The sequence below is a fragment of the Bubalus bubalis genome, chromosome 21, assembly GCF_019923935.1.
Source record: "Bubalus bubalis isolate 160015118507 breed Murrah chromosome 21, NDDB_SH_1, whole genome shotgun sequence".
Lineage (NCBI taxonomy): Eukaryota > Metazoa > Chordata > Mammalia > Artiodactyla > Bovidae > Bubalus > Bubalus bubalis.
Genome location: NC_059177.1, coordinates 10,715,771 through 10,739,773, shown reverse-complemented (window position 1 = coordinate 10,739,773; position 24,003 = coordinate 10,715,771). Strand labels below are relative to the sequence as shown.

Sequence of the window (24,003 nt, the reverse complement as noted above, 5' to 3'; positions counted from 1 at the left end):
GGGGCAGGAGGAGAAGGGGACGGCAGAGGATGAGATGGCTGGATGGCATCACTGACTCGATGGACGTGAGTCTGAGTGAACTCCGGGAGTTGGTGATGGACAGGGAGGCCTGGCGTGCTGTGATTCATGGGGTCGCAAAGAGTCGGACACGACTGAGCAACTGATCTGATCTGATCTGAAAGGAATAGGAATGAATCGATGGTTTCTTCTCTCCATTTCAGGCTGCACCAAATCTGGTTTTCAGTAGAACTAAAATGCAAGAGACCCAGACCAGCATATCCTAAACAAACAGCTCTGGTCAGTTCATCAAGGATCCATCAGCACATTTACATGTAGACACAGGGGTTTCAGGAGACACATCTGAACTATAATTCGCTGGTTTTCATCACCAGCATTAAGAAGCAGTCAGAATACAGTTCGCTTCAGTTATCCAGAGCACATTTTATTAATGAGGAAGGACGATGATCCAGATGATTAATGTCACAGGGGAAGTTTAAACCCTGGTAAGCACCACTCGCGTAATATGTACTATGAACTTGATTACAAGGAAGAAGCAAAACACGAATCATTAATACCCAAAAAATCCCTCACTGAGAATAAGTCTCCCCACCTCCCACGACGTGTTAAAGACTTCAAATCTAAAAACCTAAACATATGTTACAACATTTAACATTAAGACTGAAGTTTATCTTTTTAAATATGCTTTAAAATACACTGAGTGTCTTCTCTCCTTCCCTTGATTCTCCATTTATGTGAAGAAGCCTTTTGCATTGTTTTTCTCCTCCATGTCTATCGTCTTCTCTGTCCCCGAGCAGGACCAAGGAGGACTGAGTAGATGCTGAGGTTGAGACTGTGCCGTCTGCTCTCCAGCCCGTGTGTGCTAGCTCCGGAAGTGGTCCTCGCTGCTGGGGGGCACCTCCTTTTGTAGGTTTGTCCTGCTGGTCTTTCCAGCAGCTTCAAGCCAGGGATGCTGAAGGACCTGGTGGGCCGTGTAGCGCTTTTTGGGGTTTACCACCAGCAACCGGCTCACCAGATCTTTGGCAGCTGTTGGAATGATAGAAGGATGGAAAAATGAGATGGATGCAGATGGTTCAGAGTTTTCCTTTTCCATACAGGAAGTAAGGACACAAACATCTGTGTTAGCAACAAGCGCTGGACCAGAGCACCACTGGCCCTCAGAACCGTCTGTCATGATGGAAACTTTCCACATCTGCACTACCCCCTTGGGACTGCTGAGCATTTGAAATTCATCTGGTGCAACTGACGCACTGAATTCTTCTTGCATTTCCTTTTAATTCACTGACACTTAAATTCAAATAGCCCCATGCAGCTACAGGGCTACCATGTTAGACGTGGAATCGTGAGGTCAGGCCCACCACTACCACCCACGGCGCCGTCCAGCCCAACAGGACACACAGAGGCCACGAACCACACCTATACATACTTCAAATGTGTAAATCAAGGGAAAGATTTCACCTGAAAGGGCCAAAAGGGAGGAGGACCACACAAGCTTCTGCTCCACTAAAAGTACCTCTGACCTTCATCCTCTGACCTTCCAAAGCCCCTGTGCCCCAAGGACGCCCCAGAGACCTGACTATTTACAAGTAAAATAAGCATCTCTAGTCTGTCCAACTCATAGACACTTCTGTATGTGAGATGGCTTTGATCTTTCCAAATGAAGATTCTACGTTTCTGATATTTTTCCAGTTCTGAGGTTCTTCAACTGGCTTCAAGAAAAGTATCTGGTGACTCCAGCTGGTGATGAGATTTACATCTCAAAGCAAGTCATGTGTTTGGGATGCTATGGAGATTTACACAAAGCTAGCAGGAAATAAAGGAAAGCAGAGGATGCGGACAGCCCGGGTACCGTAGCAAGTTCTCTGGGTATCGTTTCACATGTCTGACCTGAAAACAGGCTCTGCAGTCAGATCCCAGAAGGGGCTCCAGCTCCCCATCCCCACACCCCCACCTGCCTGGGAAGCCCAAAGTCTTACCATCAGAGATATTGTCCCAGTAAGGAGCCAGGAACTCAAAGCGGCCGAGCTGGATGATGTTAAAGAGCTCCTCCTGGTCCCTCTCTGGGCTGCGGAACGGGGGGAAGCCACACAAGAGGATGTAGAGGATCACGCCTGCGGCCCACATGTCCACCTCCAGCCCATAACCTGTGCAGAGGAGGCAGACACACATCATCTCTTGGCTGCCATCTTGGTACAGAGCGGGTCTCAAAACCACACATTCAGCCAACCAGACAACTCTGTGTGTATCCATCCTGATGTCTCTATAGAGTCAGTGAGTTCAAAATTTCACTCACCCCGTTCCCATCTCCCAAAGAGCTTTCTTTTCCAACACCCTGTGTTAGCTGGTGTGAGCCCTACTGTCCTGGCTTCTCAGAGTTCACGTAGCCTTACTTGTTTTCTTTTTTCAAATATTTATTTACTTCTATATTTATTTGGCTGTGCCAGGTCTTAGCTCCGGCATGTGGGATCTTCAGTCTTTACTGTGGCATGGGAACCCTTTGTTGCAGCATGCAGGATCTAGTTCCCTGACCAGGGATCAAACCTAAGTCCCCTGCATTGAGAGTGCAGAGTCTTAGTCACTGGACCACCAGGGAAGTCCCTAGCTTATTTGCTTTCTTTCCTCTCTGATCCAAGAGAGTAATGCCTCCATTAACATGTCCATAGTCACTCACTACTATCCTTTCACACTGCCACCACATTACCACGGCAACTCTGCTGGCCACACTGAGTTCACATTCGTTTGTGGGGAATCCAGGCTAACCCTCCCCATCCAATTGCACTTCCCTCTGCTCTACTGAGGCTGGTTTTTCAAAGTCTCTACCACCCAACTTCCATGCATAGGCTAATCTCTGTATCTTGGCTTCCCTGATGCATTTGCTGCTGGGATAAAACTCTCCCTTCTTCCTACCCCCAAGCTTATAACCCATCTAGAGCTTTCCCATCTTTAGCCATCATAGGTGGTTTAACTGATTTCTCCTGGAGTACAAGGATGGCTAATTATAATTATTCACATACTTGGAGCCATATAATAATGACGAAGATGATTTCCTCGTATATCCTTTACAGAGTCTATCACTTAAATAGTCCATTGGACCCTTAAACAATATGCAATATACATATATTATTCATGGGGTTTGAATTGGTACCTCCTTTTCGTTTAATTGCGAGGTTGGAAAAGGAGTTTTAAAGCCAATTACCATAAGAACTGCTCCATATCTCTCTCTCCCTTGGAGGTAGCTTTGGGTGAGTGGCTAAATGACCTTGCTTGCTGGAGTTTCCCATTCAATTCTCCACCATCTTTCATCTCACTGTCCCACCAACACATACACACACACACACAATCTCTTCTCTGTAATAAAAGCAGCCCTGTTGAGGAAAAAGTTCTCATGCTTTGGTCAAGGAGACCTACTTCAAATATTTAATATACAAGTGCAAATGCAGAGCCAATCTCTGAGATTTTTAACTGCTTCATGTTGAAAAATGTGAAATTTAAATACGAAAAAGTAAACACTGGTTAGTAAGCGAGTGTAACTCGAGCCATGTGTAACTTTTACCTTTCTCAGAGAGGATTTCAGGAGCTACATAAGTTGGAGTCCCACACACAGTAAATATAGGCCTCACCACATGCTTTGCAAGACCAAAGTCAGCCAGTTTCAAGGTGGTAGATTTGTCCTCATTTCGCTGAACCTGTAAGAAACCAAAATCCCCAAACCACCAAAATTGTGATGAGAACAAAGAAGGAATAGAACAACGAACATAAAAATTCAGGACAAGCAAACAATAAAACACAGGTGCTTATAGATTAACCTGACACTGACAAATTCAACTTGATCTCAGTGACACTTGCTTACTAAAGAACCAATGAGTTAGATTTTCTCTGCTGTCCAATGCGGTAGTACCATATTGTCACAGATGGCTATTTATTTTAAATTAAATTAATTTAAATAGAATTAAATTAAAAATTCAGTTTCTCAGATGCACTAGCCACGTTTCAAGTGTTCAAACGCCGTCTGTGGCTAAGGGCTACCATATTGGACCACGAAAATCTACAACATTACCATCATGACAGAAAGCTCCATTGGGCAGCACTGAGTTAGAACAAGGATCAGTGATGTTTTTGAACAAGTGTGTGTGCATGCCTGCTAAGCTGCTTCAGTAGTGTCCAACTCTGTGACCCCATGGACTGTAGCCGGACAGGCTCCTCTGTCCATGGGATTCTCCAGGCAAGAATACTGGAGAGGGTTGCCACGACCTCCTCCAGGGGATCTTCCCAACCGAGGGATCGAACCCGAAAACTGCAGGTGGATTCTTTACCACCTGAGCCACCTGGGAACCCCATTTTTTGAACACAGACTAGCTTTAAAGAGAGCTAGAAAAAATGCTGTGGGTAACGCAAAATCTGAGCAGAGGAAAAAAAAGAAAAGGAGGAGAAGTAGGAACTGGAATGAAAAAGTAGACAAATAAGCAGTGGAGGCTAAAATTGTATGGTTTACCTAACAAACACCTCTGTCACGCTTCTTCAGGGCCAGGCATTGTTTATAACATATTGCTATTGCTAAGTCACTTCAGTCATGTCCAACTCTGTGCGACCCCATAGACGGCAGCCCACCAGGCTCCTCCGTCCCTGGGATTCTCCAGGCAAGAACACTGGAGTGGGTTGCCATTTGCTTCTCCAATGCATGAAAGTGAAAAATGAAAGTGAAGTCACTCAGTCGTGTCCGACTCTTAGCGACCCCACGGACCGCAGCCCACCAGGCTCCTCCATCCATGGGATTTTCCAAGCAAGAGTACTGGAGTGGGGTGCCATTGTCACGTAATCCTCATTGCACTCTTGTGAGGCACTCACATCCCCATTTTACAGATGAGGATATGGAGGCACAGTGACACAGTAAATGGTGAGCTGCAGTTTGAACCCCAAACACTTCGGCTTTACAGTCTGTGCTTATAACTGGTGTATGACCCCAAATCTTCCACCAAAGGGTTATTTCTGTTGCAGGAAGCAGCACTTAGGGGGGCTGGAGGGCATTAGGCAGGGCTCTGGTTCTCCCTGAGCTGCATCAGTCCCATGGCACAGCAAAAATGCAGGGCGGGCAGCCCCGCCCCCCCCACCCCCACCCCCAATCTCCCCAGACAAGGGTAAGTGCTTCAAATATGCTTTGGTTCCTGCCAGAGAGCTTACATCTCTGTAAGCAGAATGTGTCTTAATCACTGAGCCCAAGTCACCATTGCGCAGGCTAATCAACGTCTCCATAATTAACCTAACCTAATGGAATCAAGATTGCCCTGAGAAATATCAATAACCTCAGATATGCAGATGACACCACCCTTATGGCAGAAAGTGAAGCGGAACTAAAAAGCCTCTTGATGAAAGTGAAAGAGGAGAGTGAAGAAGTTGGCTTAAAGCTCAACATTCAGAAAACTGAAGATCATGGCATCTGGTCCCATCACTTCATGGCAAATAGATGGGGAAACAGTGGAAACAGTGTCAGACTTTATTTTTCTGGGCTCCAAAATCACTGCAGATGGTGACTGCAGCCATGAAATTAAAAGACGCTTACTCCTTGGAAGGAAAGTTATGACCAACCTAGATAGCATATTCAAAAGCAGAGACATTACTTTGCCAGCAAAGGTCTGTCTAGTCAAGGCTATGGTTTTTCCTGTGGTCATGTATGGATGTGAGAGTTGGACTGTGAAGAAAGCTGAGCGCCGAAGAATTGATGCTTTTGAACTGTGGTGTTGGAGAAGACTCTTGAGAGTCCCTTGGACTGCAAGGAGATCCAACCAGTTCATTCTAAAGGAGATGGCTCCTGAGTGTTCTTTGGAAGGAATGATGCTAAAGCTGAAACTGCAGTACTTTGGCCACCTCATGCGAAGAGTTGACTCATTGGAAAAGACTCTGATGCTGGGAGGGATTGGGGGTAGGAGGAAAAGGGGATGACAGAGGATGAGATGGCTGGACGGCATCACCGACTCGATGGACGTGAGTTTGAGTGAACTCCGGGAGTTGGTGATGGACAGGGAGGCCTGGCGTGCTGCGATTCATGGGGTCGCAAAGAGTCAGACACGACTGAGTGACTGAACTGAACTGAATGGAAGTCATAGATGTAGAACTAAAACACTCTTCTGCTTTGGTCTGTGTGTGGAGACAGACAACAGCCCTGAAGAGGACTGGGGAGGTAATTATGAGAATAATTTACACTAGAAAATCTAGTTTGGAAGGGAGGGACAAAAAACCACATGCTGACTTAAGTTTCCAGATGGGCCATCTTCATGAATCCCATTTGCTGGGTGACTAATGAAAAAAATATGTGCCTTGCAAACATATGTAAACATTCCCAACCAAATGATCAGCAGTAAAAGCATGTGGCTGATTGAATACACCAAAATAAACCATGTACACCTTTGCAATATAACAAAGACACCCTCCCCTTCCTCAAAGAAACCCCCTGATTCTAAAACCTGGCTGCATAACAGGAGGAGCAGATGAAACATGAAGGAGACTCAGTCATTCATTTTGAAAATTTTCATGAGATTTATTCTGAAAATGCATTATGTTAAAAATGTCCATGTGCTGATAGACATATTTTTCAAATACCAAATCTGTTTTCTTAAAGAAAATATTTTATGGCTTTTCTAAAATAATATATTTCTTCTTATCTCCATTGCTTTTCTCTTCAAGCCTCCAAATGATGAGACCCACAGCAGAAGCTGAGGGGTGGGTAAGATCTGCAGGGCTGTTTGTTCCTTCCAGAAAGTGAGATGCATCGTGTTTCTAATTCTTCTGTCTCCAGCCTCTGCTGTCATAAGTCATGTAACATTTCTCAGAGCTGTCAGGGTGACTTGAGACTTCTCGTTTACTTCACCTATAAGACCAGCCTAACTACATTTAAGCTCGCACCCTGACAGTGTGAATTTTGTTTTGGGCTTTTTGTTTTCCAACAGGCACTTCACAATCTTGGCTTTGGAACCGTTCTTATCTTAATCCTTAAATTCATATGAGTGACATCCTTCTGGAATAACTCTTCCTCCTAGAATTTGTGGAAATTTTTTTTTTTAATTGAAGTATAGTTGATTGACTGCCCCAACTGGCTCAGCAGAAGAGTCTGCCTGCCCATGCAGGAGACAGAGATTCAATCCTTGGGTCGGGCAGATCCCCTAGAGGAGGAAATGGCAACCCACTCCAGGATTTTTGCCTAAAAAGAAAATCCCATGGACAGAGTCCAAAGAGTCGCAGAGTTGGACATGACTGAGCACACACACAAAGTTGATTGACAATGTTGTGTTAGATTCTGGTATCCAGCAAAGTGATTCAGTTACATATATATATATATTTTTTCATATTCTTTTCCAATATAGTTACTTACAAGATACTGACTATAGTCCCTTGTGCTATACAGTAGGACCTTCTTGGTTAGCTATTTTATACATAGTAGTGTGTACCTGCTACTGTCAAACTCCTAATTTATCCCTTCTCTACCCTTTCCCCTTTGGTGACCATGTTTGTTTTCTATGTCTGAGTCTGTTTCTGTTTTGTAAATAAATCCATTTGCATCATATTTCCACCTCCACATATAAGTGATATCGTATTTGTCTTTCTCTGTCTGACTTACTTCATTTAGTATGATAATCTCTAGATGCATCTTTAAAAAAATATTTTTTAATTACAGTATAATTGCTTTATAATGTTGTGTTAGTCTCTGCTGTACAACATTAACCAGCGGTATGTATACATATATCCCCTCCTTGAACCTCCCTGTCATCTCCCCCATCCCACCCCTCTAGGTCATCACAGAGAGCCCAGCCAAGCTTCCTGTGCTATACAGCAACTTTCTTCTAGCTGACTAGATTACACATGATAGAGTATCTATGTCCATGCTACTCTCTCACTCATCCCACTCTTTCCTTCTCCCTTCTTCTGTGTCCACAAGTTCATTCTCTATGTCTGAGTCTCTCTTCCTGCCCTGCAAATAGGTTCATTAGCACCATTTTTCTAGATCCATACATATAGGTTAATATACCATATTTATTTTCCCCTTTTTGACTCACTTCATTCTGCATGACAGACTCTAGGTTCATCCACATCTCTACAAATGACTCAAATGCATTCCTTTTATGGCTGAGTAATATTCCATTGTATATATGTACCACATCTTCTTTATCCATTCATCTGTCTATGGACATTTAGGCAGCTTCTTGTCTATTGTAAACAGTGTCGCTATGAACATTGGGGTGCATGTATCTTTTCAAATTAGAGCTTTCGCCTTTCCCAGATCCTTTGTGCATGAATGGGATTGCTGGATCATAGGTAGCTCTATTCTTAATTTTTAAGGAACCTTTATACTATTCTCCATGGTGGCCACAGACAATTTACATTGTGCAGAACTTCTGAAACCATCAAATTCTCCACCCAAACAGGCAACTCATCTAAAACATCCTCCCACCAGACTATTATTCACTTTGACTGAAATCTCATGATGAAAAGATCCCACAGCTTCACGTGGCAGACCATACTGATTATAATCAGCTTAACATGTGAGGAGGTTCACCCCATGCTGATTCAAAATTTCATCCCCACCCCTGTTTTCTAAAATGTGCCCTCTGGGAAGGACACACCACTTTCAAAGATGGGAAACAAGTACCAGGACCCTCCCCCCAGGTCACCTCTGGCTTCTCTAACAGGCTCCCAGGTGGTACCTTCCTGGGCCATGCTTGGCTGAGGGCCCGCCCACAGCCCTGTGCCCACATCTGACCTTGCCCTCAGCCCAAATCTCCATTTCTCTGCCTAAAGGTCTATCTAAAGTCACTTCTCTAGGTCACATTCCTTCTGGAGCTTGTTTTCAATTGCCCTCCAGGACAGAGTGTTAGAGATTATTTATATGTTACTTCAATGACCGTTGATCCATCTAGGTCCAACATCCATTTTCCCAGCCACACCAAAGTCCCCTTCTTTGAATCCAGGCAATCTATATTATTTACATTAGCAGCCCAGTCACATGTAGACTGTCTCAAAGATTCAAGAGGAATCGTTCTTCTTCTGAGCCATTAACAACTTCCTCTCCTTCAAGGCACAGCAGTCTGGTTTTTTTAAATTAATTTTTGGCTGTGAAGGCACAATTTAAATGTGATCTTGCAATGATCATCTCTGAACAGCAGGTGGCAGCACAGTACAGACCAAACAGCAAGCGGCTGCCCTAAGAAAAGGGATAAAAAGCTTATTTATCTTCAACTTCTTACTTGATCCTTCATGCTTCCTCTGGCTTTCTCCCTCCAAGTTTCCATTTCTAACTGGCCATGAGGACTGGAATGACCTTAAAAACCAATTCACATGGAAACGCCAATGTCTAAAATCAACTTACATGTCAACAGCAAAAAAACAGCAAAAAAAAGCATGACTGAAACAATCAATGGGGATGAAATTATCCCTGGACCTGTCACGTGACCAGCCTATGACACGCCTCTGGTGTCTACACATCATCACTTCTCCAGCTCCTGTTTGCTTCTCCCAGGGCCCAGTCAGCAACACACAGCCCATTCCAACCCCGCCAAGGGAACACAGGCTGACAGAAGAAGCAATTAACACTGATATTTCTGCGAGCTGGAAATTCTCATAATTAAAACTTCTTTTGCAAGCTCTCAGGAGTCTGCATAGCCCTAAAGGAAGAAGGAAACTAGCATCTTATCAAGAAATATGATCGCTAGAAATAAAGTAAGCTCAGTAACACAGCCCTAAAATTTTACTCTAGGGCCCAATTACCAGATATAAATATTTCTGCTGGTGAAAACAACATGATAAGTTTGTTGGATCCATTAAGAGTTCTTGGCGCATTCTGGAAGTCTCTAAAGGCAGCCACAATCAGCCATGTAATCAAAGGTGAGTTCTGACATCATCACTCTTCCATTTGGCAGAGACAGGTATTGATATAGACAGTAGCCATCCATTAAAGGAAGAAACAATCACTTTGATAATACAAAGCAGAAGACAAAATTAAAGACGACCCAAGAGCATTAATTGATGGACAGCAGTCACCATGGTGATATTTGCTAATATTAACTCTCAAAAGACCAGCCAAATTTGCAATATAATTATAATATCAGGAAATTTAGAGATAACACCTTTCTAAACCCATATAATGAGCTTATTGTCAAATCCAACATTCCCCAGATCTCTTTCTGAAAAACCACAATGCACCGATGCTAAGTAGCGTTGAAATTCTGACGTAGTATGTTGAACTTTGAGTGCATGTATGCTTAGTCGTGTCTGACTGTTTGCGACCCCATGGACTGTACCACCAGGCTCCTCTGTCCATGGGATTCTCCAGGCAAAAATACTGGAGTTGGTTGCCATGCTCTCCTCCTTCCCAACTCAGAGATCGAACCCTTGTCTCCTGCATCTCCCACATTGGCAAGCAGTTTCTTTACCACTGAGCCACCTGGGAAGCTCATGTTGATCTTTGCTGCTGCTGCTGCTGCTAAGTCGTTTCAGTTGTGTCCGACTCTGTGCGACCCCATAGAAGGCAGCCCACTAGGCTCCTCTGTCCCTGGGATTCTCCAGGCAAGAACACTGGAGTGGGTTGCCATTTCCTTCTCCAAGGTGTGAAAGTGAAAAGTGAAAGTGAAGTCAGTCAGTCGTGCCCAACTCTTAGCGACCCCATGGACTGCAGCCTACCAGGCTCCTCCGTTCATGGGATTTTCCAGGCAAGAATACTGGAGTGGGTTGCCATTGCCTTCTCCCAGAAAAGGACAAACACAGTTTAGAAATGTGATAGGCCCATTCATTCAGAAAAATGCCAGCTGACAGATTACCCACAGGATACAAGAAATATTCCCCTATGCCACTAAATTTGGCTCAGATCTGTGGCTCTGTACAGCTTCTGAAGGGGCCACACTACCATGAAAAAAAAGCTTTTTATTTAAAAACAAAAAAAGTGGGCTTTCTTAAAAAACAGAAAATAGGGTCTAAATATTAGTTACAACTAACACCAGTTAACAACTCATGTACTAGATTGAAAACATAGCTATGCTTCAGTTTTCATCTCTCTCTCTCAAGATACACACACACACACACACACACACACACACTTCACTGCCTTCAAGGGCACTAAAACATATATGAACTGAGATACAAATCCCTGAAGAGTTGCTGAATGACTTCTCTCAGGCAGTTAGCTTGTCCACACTAAATGTACTCCTTGAAGTTTTTCTATTTCCTGAAGCAAACCTCTTCATGCCATCTGCAAGTGCTGACTTTCTTCATTTAAAAAATTGTTGACAAGTCAGTCCCTTAACACAAATGAGAGTCTCTCCTGCCCAAGAGATGAGCCAGCTTGACAACCTGGTTCCTGGACCTCGCAGAGAAAATGCAAGCTCAGATGACTGTCCCCTAAAGAAAACGATCCTACAGGGTAAACAATCTTACTCCACATCCTCAAGAACACATATCACTGTTCTAATGATTTTTTAAGCATAGGCCCAGGCCTCTAATCTGAATCCTTCCTGCTTACACAACTCAGTGAAAACAACAGAGGATCTATAAAGAACGCTGCTCTATCATGATTCCAGAGTGGCCACTTCACACACAGGGAATACTTGGGCTCAGACCCCAAAGAAAGAAACAGAAAGAAACTACAAAAAGGTTGAGGACGCTCAACTCATGCAAACATGGAATTCTTCAAGATTTCCTTGGTGGTTCACTGGTTAGGACTTGGTGCTTTCACTGCTCTGGGCCCAGGTTCAATCCCTGGTCGGGGAACTAAGATCCTGCAAGCCTCTTAGTGTGGTCAAAAAAAAAAAAATGAAATTTTTCAAAGGGAGATTTACTCAATGGTAATTCAGATCATTCAGGCAGTTAGTCAGTGTTCTGCAATTCTATGAATTTAGGCAAAAACAAAGTTTTTTGATTGAAGGGTCAACAAGACCTCACTTCACCAGATAATTTGCTTGACTCACTCAGAGTTTCATTCTGCTTGTGGGAGCAATTTAGGCAGATGAATGTACTGGGATGATGTTTCCAGGCTGGCTCTACAACCATGAAATGAATGGAAACCGGCTAATTTCCTGCCCCTGCCCCAGAAAAAAAAAGAACGGTTTACAGAGACCATTGTCTCCATCTCCTCCAGCTTCAAATGCAGCAATCTGGCTTTGGAGTCTTCCTCATGATGTGCACCGTAATATCAGACTTGTTCTTAACATCTTAATAATGACACCAGCTGCCACTGATGGCAGGCTTGCTATTCACCAGGCAGCACACTGGGATCTATATTCATCCACTCATCCAACTGATATTTATTGAATATCCACTATGTGACAGAACTGGTCTAGGTTTCACGGTACAGTCTGAATAAAACAATGTTCCTGCTGTCCTAGGACTTTCCAGGAGGAGCAAAGAGAGAAGAGACAAATAAATATGAAATAGATCAGGTGGTGATTGAGGTTACAAATAAGAAAGTGGAATAAAGGGCCAGAGAGTGACCATGTGAAGTGTGCTGTCCTAACGAAGCCCACTAGGAACACAGCTGAAGCTCAGAAACATGTTCAGTTGATTGCCTCAGTGCAACAAGCGAGAAGGTGCACCTTGGGGATCCAGGCGTCTAAGAAAGAGGTTGTTCAATGAACTAGCGAGATCTGGGCTGTGCCAGCTATTTGGAAGGGGGTTCAAGAAAGTAGGATTTTGCTATGAATTGGATACTTTCAGGATGTGAGGGTAATTCTGTGACTGGGCATATTGGTAATTCTTATCTAGAAGGTGAGAAGAAGATGGGGCAGTGAGTCAGTTCCCAGGAAGGGAACATGTAGCCACACTTGTGGTCTGGACTATCCTGTTCTTATCTGGATTTCGACATCATGATGAAGAGGTCTTGCTTTTGTCTGGATCCATCAAATGGCTACCCACTCCAGTATTCTTGCCTGGGAAATCCCATAGGCAGAGGAGCCTGGTGGGCTACAGTTAGTTCATGCAGTTGAAAAGAGTTGGACACGACTGAGCACACATCATGGTCCCAGAGTGACCTTATCCAAAACCTGAACCGCTGAGCTGTGAGTGGAAGGCCAGCTCCTGGTGGTCTCGGGCTAATTGTCCCTTTCCCGTGAACAATCCACCCTCAACCGTACAAGATAGGTACCATTACTATTTCTTTTTCATAAATGAAGAGACAAAGCCCCAGAGAGACAAAAGGGCTGATGCCAGAGGCTCGTGGAATCTTAGTTTCCTGACCAGGAAGGGAACCCTGACCCTCGGCAGTGAGAACGCTGAGTCCTAACCACTGGACCACCAGAAAATTCTCAAGACCAAGCCTTTTTAATTCCTGTGGCAAGACCTTTTCTTCAAAAGGGCCAGGGGGCTTTCAATGGGAGCATGGGCTCAAAGCCTACAGGGGAAGCTGTTACCAGCAGACACCCTTAACACCTAGGCCAGAAGATGTGCAAATGCCCAAGAAATGAAGTCCATGTGATCACCGTCCAAGTGAAAATACTCTTCTCCCAGGGATGAGGAAACATTTTCCATTCTGTTTAAATTGGAAGGCTACTTTCTCAATAATTTAATCAAAACCCACTTGTTTCCACAATTTTTGAACTATTAGCAAGTTTTACATACTGGAACAAGTACGTTAAAAAAAAGACCATAAAGGTAATGTTCCAGGGATTTCCATGGCTGTCCAGTGGTTAAGACATCCTGTTTTTACTGCAAGGGGTACAGATTCAATCCTTGATTGGGGAACTAAGATCATGCATGCCACACTCTATGGCCAAAAAAAGGAAAGAAAATTTCTTAGTCTGAACAAAAACAAAAATATAACATATCAACATAAAAAATTGTGTGTGTGTGTGTGTGTGTATATATATATATATATATATATATATATATATATATATGTAATGTTCTACAGGCTTCCCTGATGGCTCAGATGGTAAAGAATCCACCTGCAATGCAGGAGACCTGGGTTTGATTCCTGGGTTGGAAAGATCCCCTGGAGGAGGGCATGGCAGCCCACTCCAGTATTCTTGCCTGGAGAATCCCCATGGACAGAGGAGCCTGGTGGGCTACAGTCCATAGAGTCGCAAAGAGTCAGACACGACTGAATGACTTAAGTTGGGCAAGCACAGCGATGTTCTACAGTCCAAAGGTAACAAAATAGGTGACCATTCCTATGTTTTGTCTCTCTCTTTTTTTTTTTAATTAAAAAATTATTTTTGTCTGCACCTTGGGGAATGTGGGATCTTAGTGCCCAGACCAGGGATAGCACCTGGCACCCCCTGCATTGGAAGCACGGAGTCTTAACCCCTGGACCACGTGGTGAACAGGGTCCCCCTGCTGCCCTCTCCCACCAGGGCAGGGCTCACCAGCAGATTCTCCGGCTTGAGGTCCCGGTGGACGATCCTCTTGTCGTGCAAGTGCACCAGCGCCTTGCACAAGTCCATGAGCATGAGGGCGGCCTCGCGCTCGGGGAACTTCACACTTTCGATGATGGCGTCGAACAGGTCCCCTCCCTGCACGTACTCCATGATCAGGTAGATCTCGGCGTCCGTTTCGTACACTTCGTGCAGTTTCACGATGTTGGGGTGAGAGAGGCTCTGAATGATGAGGATCTCGCTATCCACCATGTCCTCCTTCCCCTTGAGCTTGGACTTGTCGATGATCTTCATGGCGTAGGCCTGCCGGGTGCCGCGATGCCTGCACTCCTTCACCACCGCAAAGTTCCCGTCACCGATCACTCGGCCCGGCTCGTACTGCTTTCGCACGTCGGCCGCCAGGATGCCCGCAGGCCGCCGCCTCCTGCCCGGCCGCTCTGCCTTGCTCTCCTCCCGCCTAGTCTTGGGCTCCTTTTCGATTCTGGCTGGCGGCTCATCCCGGGGAACCATCATCCTCCTCGCTCCCGACACCCCGGGTTTCTTCTCCTTCTCCGCCTCCTGCTCGTCCCCTCCGGTCCTGGGGAGCTTCTCCGGATCCAGGTCAGCGTGATGCTCCCTCCGGAGCCAGCCTCCCGGCTTGCTCCTGCCTGCGTTCCTGCCGTCTTTCTCCTCTCGGCGGGGCTGTGCTTCCCCAACGAAAACGTCCCTCTTGGCCTTGGCTGCAGCAGGGGGATGACCCTCCTGGCCTCCGGGGTCTCTGTCCTCTTTCTTGTCAACGCTTTTGCTGGGTCTCCTCGGTTCCTGTGGGGGGTGCCCAGGACTGCTCCGGGGACCCTCCTTCCAGCCTTCCTCCCCACCCTGGGCCTTCTCCTCCGGGGACCTCCGGCAGCTCCTGGTCCTCACCAGCCTTTCCACGTCGTAGCGGGGGCACCTGCCCAGGTCCAGCTCGCTGGTGCCCAGGGACAGTCGCTCCCTCTGCAGGCCCTGCTGGAGCTCTCGCTCCCGCTTACACTTTTCACACCTGATCAATTCCCCCGAGGTCTTTTCGATCTCCACGGCCAGGTGCTTCTCTCCACTGGCACGCCTCTCCAGGGCGGCATCCTTGGGCGCCTTGCTGCCAGATTCGGGCTCCCACTTCCCTTTCCCCCATTTCTTCGGGGTCCTCGCCCTGTCCTCCCCGGGGGTCTGCCCCTGGGGTCTGATGGCTGCCGGGGACCTAGCAGCCTCACCGCTGCTCTTGGTGGTCTCGGTCTCCCCACAGGGTCGACCCCCTTTCACAGCTTTGCTGAAAAGTCTGCTTCTCAGCCTTGGAGAGGGGACCTGGCTGTGCTGCTGGGTCAAAGTCAGAGCCCGGGCTTTGCTGGGGTACAGTTCCTCTATAGCCACCTGGATGTTCTTCAGCGTCAGCGGCTCCTTGCCCACCGCTATGAAGGCATCTCCTTCCCTGAAGAAATCAGACACACTCCTGATTTCCCGGCCTTTGAGGTTGAACAGCTTCCTCACGCGGTCACTCTTCCACCTGGGAAAGCCCAGGGCCTCTGAGACGTCGGCCAAGAGCTGCTCAAAGCTTTGCACCGATCGCCTGTTGAGGAGCAGGGTGATCTTGCGGAGGGGGTGACCGCCCACCTTGACCACGGTCACGACCCTGGGCTTCAGCGGGCTGTTCTCAGCGTGGACGGGGTGAAGGCCACTCTGGGGGCTGAACGCAGGCACCACAGAGCTGCGTGATCCCAGGAATGGTTTCTCCAGGCTCCCTCGGCCAGCAGGCAGCCAGGTGCCCTGCAGCTTCCGCTCCGTGATTCTCGAGCTTAAACATTTTAGAGAATGTTCACAGAGACCTCGATGTCCTATGGGGGGAAAAGGACAATACAGTATTAGTCCGGTTGGTTCAAAGAGTCCTTTGACCGGCTCAGTTGGTAAAGAATCTGCCTGCAAGGCAGGAGACCTGGGTTTGATTCCTGGGTCAGGAAGATCCCTTGGAGAAGGAGATGGCAACCCACTCCAGTATTCTTGCCTGGAGAATTCCATGGACAGAGGAGTCTGACAGGCTACAGTCCATGGGGCTGCAAGAGTTGGACACGACTTAGCAACTAAACCACCACCAAACCTTTACTAAGATTGTTTTCCTGGTGGCTCGGGTGTAAACAATCTGCCTGCAATAGCAGGAGACACATGCAGGAGACGCGAGTTTGATCCCTGGGTTGGGAAGATCCCCTGGAGGAGGAAATGGCAACCCACTCCAGTATTCCTGCCTAGGAAATCCCATGGACACAGGAGCTGGGAGGACCACAGTCCAATGTGGTTGCAAAAGGGCCGGCCACAACTGAGTGATCAAACAAACAAACAAAAGTCATTACTAAAGATGACTGATACTGTCACAGGTTAGACGTGTGCTTGTTGAGTATCTGCTTGAAACAATGGAGCCGTTACATGTGAGGTCTGCTGCCCAGTCTCCTCCAAGAGCAGCCAGGAATGCAGTATGGAGTCTGCACTGGGCCTGAGGTGCCTCCCCCAAGTCCCCTGGGTACCAGGATGCACCACACCTGGGGAGCCCCTTCTAGGCAAGGCCTGCCTCTGAAGGCAGCTCCCACTATCCTAAAATGACCTGACTTTCCAAAATCTACAACTAAGATAAAAGGTCCAAATTTTGCTGCCAGGAAATACCAACAAGAGGTCAGAACTTTCTGGAACCTTAAAAAACCCAAATCTTTTTTTTTTTTTTTTCCTGCTAAGTCACAAAAGATTTTTTTTTCAATTTAAAAATAATTGAAGTACAGTTAATCCACAATGTTGTGTTAATTTCAGGTGTACAGCAGAGTGACCCAGCCACACACACATGTATATGTATCTAGTCCTGTCTAGATTTCCTCTTACCTCTAAAGAATTCAAATCTTACCCACCTCTTTGCCAAGAACAGTTTTCTCAGCTTGACTTTCAGGGTGAGGCAAGATGTGAAGAGGTTATAAGCACAGATCTGGATTTGAATCCTGGAGTGGCCACTGATCCTATTTGTGAACTTGGACAAATTACTCACAATCTGTTTTTTTGTGTTTTTTTTGTTTTTGTTTTTGTTTTATGTATTAAGTGAGAATGATAACACCTTCCTCCCAGGATTTTGGGGGAGAGTAAATGAGGAAATGATTATGATTCACTTGAGCTTGACACATAGTAAGTGCACAGTGATGGTCAGTTACTAATACCGTCCTTGTGATCTTAATATCTCTCTCTCGTATGATCATTTCATTCTGGTAGCAAAGGACCTCATGGGCCAAAATGACACGGTAGTCTTCTCCATTATCAAAAAAAGGAAAGAAGGAAATCAGAGTCATTTTATTCTTCAGAGCTTTAATAATGAGAATGTGCTCATTCTCATGATGTTTCCTGATAAACTGAATAAATGAATAAAACAAGACTCTGTATTTTCTGGTCAGACATACCCAGCTTTACCTCATTTTATTGTGCTCCACTTTCTTATGCTTTGAAGATATTACATTTTTTATTGATTGAAGGTTTGTGGCAACCCTAGGTCAAGCAAGTCTATGGACACCATTTTACCAAATGGCATTTGCTCACTTTATGTCTCTGTGTCATATTTTGGTAACTTGCACAATATTTCAAATTTGGTCATTATTGTTACATCTTTGATGGTGATCCGTGACCAGGAATCTTAGATGTTACTCCTATGCCTCACTGAAGGCTCAGATGATAGCTTTTTTTTTTTCCACCAGTAAGGTATTTTTAAATTAGGGTATGTACCTTTTTTTTTGGCTGCTCCAGATCTTTTTTTTTCTTTCCTTGAACTGAACGCATTTATTTTTTAAATTAATCAATTTAATTGTAGGATAATTACTTTACAATATTGTGGTGGTTTTTGCCGTACATTAACATGAATCAGCCACGGGTGCACACGTGTCTCCCCATCCTGACCCCCTCTCCCCACTCCCTCCCCACCCCATCCCTCTGGGTTTTCCCAGAGCACTGGCTTTGAGTGCCCTGCTTCATGCATCAAACTTGCACTGGTCATCTATCTTACATATGGTAATATACATGTTTCAATGCTATTCTCTCATATCCTCCCACCCTCCCCTTCTCCCAAATAGTCCAAAAGTCTGTTCTTTATATCTGTGTCTCTTCTGCTATCTTACATATAGGATCGTTGTTACCGTCTTTGTAAATTCCATATATATGTGTTAATATACTGTACTGGTGTTTCTTTTTCTGACTTACTTCGCTCTGTATAATAGGCTCCTGCTCCAGGTCTTAGTTGTAACATGTGGGATCTAGTTCCCTGACCAGGGATCAAACCCGGGCCCCTGCATTGGAAACAAAGTCTTAACCACTGGCCACCAGGGAAGTCCCTGTACACTGTATTTATTAAGACATAATGCTACGGCACACTTAATAGACTATAGTGGAGCATAAACATAACTTTTATATGCACTGCAAAATCAAAAACATTGTGTAACCCACTTCATTGGGATAGTCACTTTATTGCAGTGCTCGGGAACTGAACTCGCAACAGCTCCAGGGTACAACTGTACTTGAGACAAAAGTGGTTTAATTTTCATTTCCGCCCAGGGTAGAAAAGGAAACATAAAAATGATAGAATATGGAACTCAGTTAAAACCCAAGGACGGGCTGCAAATTATTAAAGTTGCCCCGCAGGACCCCTATGTCATATCCTACATGCAGGAACCTGCCATTTAGGCTTCCTTTAAGAAGTTTTAAATGATTATTTTTAAGCACCTCTGAACTGTAGCAGACACTCCAGTTTTGCCAGGATGGGCAATTTGGCCCAGCATATTGACAGAATGTTGTGGTTCTTCTTCTTTTTTTTTTTTTTTTTGGTTTTTAATTATAACATACAATCTGTTCTGAGATGATTTCCATCTAGACACAGGTGTCTGATTAGATGACAAGTGTGGCCCTACTGATTCTTCCCACATGCCATGAATTTATAAGCTTACCAGTCACGTTTGCAGTTAAACTATTTATTTACAGAGGTCTGTCATTCCTTTCTTCTCATAATCTCCCTGATTTGTCTCCATTTTCGGCTGAGAAGGTTGATGCTGAGAGAGCAAGAGCAGAGGTCTCCAGGAGTTGCACTAGTTCCCGTTTCCTCAGGAAACAGGAAGAATGCCCAGAAAGGTGACCCTCAAATGCCTGTACACAGAGGGATTGCTGCCGCTGCTGCGGCTAAGTCACTTCAGTCGTGTCCGACTCTGTGCAATCCCATAGATGGCAGCCCACCAGGGTCCCCCATCCCTGGGATTCTCCAGGCAAGAACACTGGAGTGGGTTGCCATTTCCTTCTCCAATGCATGAAAGTGAAAAGTGAAGGTGAAGTCGCTCAGTCGTGTCCAACCCTCAGCAACCCCATGGACTGCAGCCTACCAGGCTCCTCCGTCCATGGGATTTTCCAGGCAAGAGTATTGGAGTGGGGTGCCATTGCCTTCTCCGACACAGAGGGACTAAGTCTTTTCATTTGTTTTCCTCAGGGTGCTTCTTACAGAGTGGGACCCTCAATACATTTGTCAGGCTAAGGAAAGGGAAAACATGTCTGTGGCTCAGGTGGTAAAGAATCCGCCTGCCAAGCAGGAGATACGGATTTGATCTCTGGGTCAGGAAGATCCCCTGGAGAAGGAAATGGCTACCCACTTCAATATTCTTGCCTGGAGAATCCCATGGATGGAGGAGCCTGGTGGGCTAGAGTCCATGAGATCCAAAAGAGCTGGATGGGACTGAGTAACTAAACAATTCCAGGAAAGGTTCAGGGCAGAACCAGGAGGACAGGGAGCATTCCATGAATACATGAGGGATGCAGGAGAGTTTAGCATGGCAGGGGGTTCAGGAGGGGCCCAGTAGAAGTCCAGGAAGATCCCATCCCAGGAGACATACAATAGTACTCTTGGAGCAAGACAATCACTGTGGGTCACACATTCAATGGTGACTGAGGATGACAGAGGCAAGTCAGGATGAGAACTCAAGGTTCGAGATAGTGAGATTTCAGAGTCCAGGTGTAGTGGTAGATGACTTGGCCTGCAGTACCCAGAGTCGGGATGAGGGAGAGGTGGCCATGCCCTGGGATGGCTGTGCCCCAGCTGGTTCCAGCAGACCCTAACTCAGAACACATCCTCATTCTTGGTGGTTAGGAGAGCACTCTGAGCTCACTCCATCCCTGAATTCAGGAGAGGCTCCACGGGGGTGGCCCCCATCCCAGGGCACGGGCACAAAAGATATGGAGACAGCGTAGCTCAGTCTCTGCCACACCACCATCACGCATGCACAGCCCACTGCCCAGGTGTTCTCAGTTCAGTTCAGTTCAGTCGCTCAGTCGTGTCCGACTCATTGCGACCCCATGAATCACAGTACGCCAGGCCTCCCTGTCCATCACCAACTCCCAGAGTTCACTCAAATCCACATCCATTGAGTTGGTGATGCCATCCAGCCATTTCATCCTTTGTCGTCCCCTTGTCCTCCTGCCCCCAATCCCTCCCAGCATCAGAGTCTTTTCCAACGAGTCAACTCTTCGCGTGAGGTGGCCAAAGTACTGGAGCTTCAGCTTTAGCATCATTCCCTCCAAAGAACTCCCAGGGCTGATCTCCTTTAGAATGGACTGGTTGGATCTCCTTGCAGTCCAAGGGACTCTCAGGAGTCTTCTCCAACACCACAGTTCAAAAGCATCAATTCTTCGGCGCTCAGCTTTCTTCACAGTCCAACTCTCACATCCATACATGACCACAGGAAAAACCATAGCCTTGACTAGACGGACCTTTGTTGGCAAAGTAATGTCTCTGCTTTTCAATATGCTATCTAGGTTGGTCATAACATTCTTTCAAGGAATAAGCGTCTTTTAATTTCATGGCTGCAGTCACCATCTGCAGTGATTTTGGAGCCCCCCAAAATAAAATCTGACACTGTTTCCACTGTTTCCCCATCTATTTGCCATGAAGTGATGGGACCAGATGCCATGATGTTAGTTTTCTGAATGTTGAGCTTTAAGCCAACTTTTTCACTCTCCTCTTTCACTTTCATCAAGAGGCTTTTTAGTTCCGCTTCACTTTCTGCCATAAGGGTGATGTCATCTGCACATCTGAGGTTATTGATATTTCTCCTGGCAATCTTGATTCCAGCTTGTGCTTCTTCCAGCCCAGCGTTTCTCATGATGTACTCTGCACAGAAGTTAAATAAGCAAGATGACAATATACAGCCTTGACGTACTCCTTTTCCTATTTGGAACAAGTCTGTTGTTCTCAAACTCCCTTAAAACCTCTGTGATCTAGAGCCAGAGTGAGAATTTGGTACCCCTCCTCCCCAACATAACTAGGCTCTACAAAGGCAGCACTTCTGGTTTTGTCTGTATCATGCTACTAGGGAGTCCTGGGAAACACAATCTCAAGAGCAATTATTTTTATCTTCTCTTCCATAAGCCCTTCTTCCTCCTTTAAATTTCTTAGTCCAGGGCAGATTTTTCTTCTTTAAAGGGAAGAGAAAAAATCAGGAGATTCTGAATGTCTGGTCCATCGGCAAGAAGAGCAAACAGCCTGGAGAGGAAGAGCCTAGAACATCCCTGGGACCCTGGGTTCAATCTCCAGGATTAGCTCCATCACCCAAGGAAAATAGCGCCCTGAGGACTTTGGGGCTGACTATAAGCAGCACTATCCAGGACCTACCCAGATAACCTGACCATGTCCACGCATCTCCAACAACTGACAAAATCAATTAAGTAGAACTGTATAAAATTGCTAGCAGTTCTACCAATTACATCTCAGAGGATGATTGGATGGCATCACTGACTCAATGGACATGAATAAGTTCAAGCAAACTCCGGGAGATAGTGAAGGACAGGGAAGCCTGGCACGCTGCAGTCCATGAGGCCACAAATAGTCGGACACGACTTAGCGACTGAACAGCAATTGCCAATTACCTTAAAAGGGAAATTTCATATGGCTCAACCTAGCACTATCTTGGATAATAACCCCTACTCTGTCTCTACACTAACAATAGTTTATCAAAGTAGGCATAGTAAAAATTAAGTGTCCTCATTCCCAGTCCTCAGCCACCAGTTGGCAGTTTCCAGGAAGGGCACGGGAAAGGATGCCCTTGTGGCATCGTTTTTCTGTTAATTTCCTACAGCAGCATAAACTGACCTCAGCTTGACAATACCGCTGCTTTTGCCTCAGATGAATGTTTACAGGGTTTTCCCAGCACCCATCAAGCCCATGCATGCAGCAGAATGTTCACAGAGCCACTTGTCTCCTTAAGAGCCTACGGGAGCTCCTTATTATCATTGGGTCAAACCCAAACTCTTCAGCTTGACATGGAAGGTGCTCCCTCATCCAGCAGCACCTCACCCATCCCAACCCCACTCTACCTGGGGTAGGAGATAGATGGGCCCCTGGGCAGAGCAGCTGGAGTTTGTCAAATGGAGTAAAATTGAAGCTTTGTTTTCCACAGATGCTCCAAGGACAAAGTTAATGGCAGGAGCTGAGCTCTGCTGGAGTAAAGAGATAAGAGGTCTGCTCATGAGGTCAGAGAAAACTCCCCAACTGCACACACAGTTGAGTAAGCCTCCTCAGGGGTCAAAAACGAGGGCGTGCCATCCCGTAATAAGTGTTGTCAAACCTCCCACTGGCCTCTGAGCTGGAATCCATCTTGGCAAAAAAGCTGCTCATACATATTGGGCGGGGGGCGCTGGAAGGGTGGGTCCTAGAACAGGTCAGGTGTAGGAAAAGAAATGAAATTACTGGCCAAAGGTAAACAAAGATCCAGAAGAACTGCCTGATATATATGATTTAACTGCCTCTTTACTGCATTCTTCCTCACTGGGGAGGGCACCCATACCCCTTCTCTCCGGGTGGTATTTCTGCCTTGCTTCAGTCTTAAACAAACACAATGTTTCTCTGGGTGCTCTCCCACATATTATACTGTATCTCTGATAATAAGCTTTGTACCTGTTTTTACAGTTTTTGCCTCTGAGTAATTCCTATTTCAAACATGGCAAGAATGAGGGGAACTTTGTTTCTAGCCTTTTGCCCCTGATGGGCTAGCAGCTGGGATTCTGGCTGTTCATCCAGGCTGATGGACTAGCGGCTGGGATTCCGACTGTTCATCCAGGCTACCCAGGTTCAGGTCTTGGGTAGGGAACTAAGATCTCTCTTCCAGTGTTCACTGCTGTCTCTCCGAGATGGCATCCTCACTCCTCACACCCATCCAAGCCTCACCATCACGTAAGACCTAAGACCCGCATCCACCACCAAACCCTCCCTGACCTCACAAGTTCACAGTCATAGCTCCCTCTTCTGAAGCTCTGTTCATTCACTAAAACAACGTTTCACATGAATGCTTGAGACCCTTCCTTCTGCACACCTCAGCTCACTGTTACTTCATCTTCAAAGGTGTAAATATTCCCCCTCTCAACTAAACTCAGCCTCACCAAAAGCAGAGACCATGGATTACGCAAACTCCCTTCTCTGTCCCAGGATATATAATAAGCATGTGAGACTGGGGAAACCCTTTTCCAGTACTAACTTCAGCATGCATATCAGGTCTCAGGCTTCCGGCTCTCCTTGCAAATAATTGAGCGTTTCTAGTTTCCGCACTGGTTAGACATCCTACAACAGACCTTAACTAAATGAAAC

At 45.9% G+C, this 24,003-nt stretch overlaps 1 protein-coding gene across 1 annotated transcript in view; it reads right to left on the bottom strand.

Annotated features, from left to right (window-relative positions):
* Window positions 1–421: 421 nt before the first annotated feature.
* The window catches only part of DCLK3 (doublecortin like kinase 3), a 37,931-nt gene continuing 14,349 nt past the window's right edge, over window positions 422–24,003 (bottom strand). Inside the window, exons 3-6 of the mRNA XM_044934264.1 lie at window positions 14,355–16,210; window positions 3,572–3,704; window positions 1,995–2,162; window positions 422–1,044 (exon numbers count right to left, since the gene is read on the bottom strand). Coding sequence (XP_044790199.1) covers window positions 881–1,044; window positions 1,995–2,162; window positions 3,572–3,704; window positions 14,355–16,210 — 2,321 coding nt within the window. The 3' untranslated portion in view covers window positions 422–880. The remainder of the gene's footprint in view (window positions 1,045–1,994; window positions 2,163–3,571; window positions 3,705–14,354; window positions 16,211–24,003) is intronic.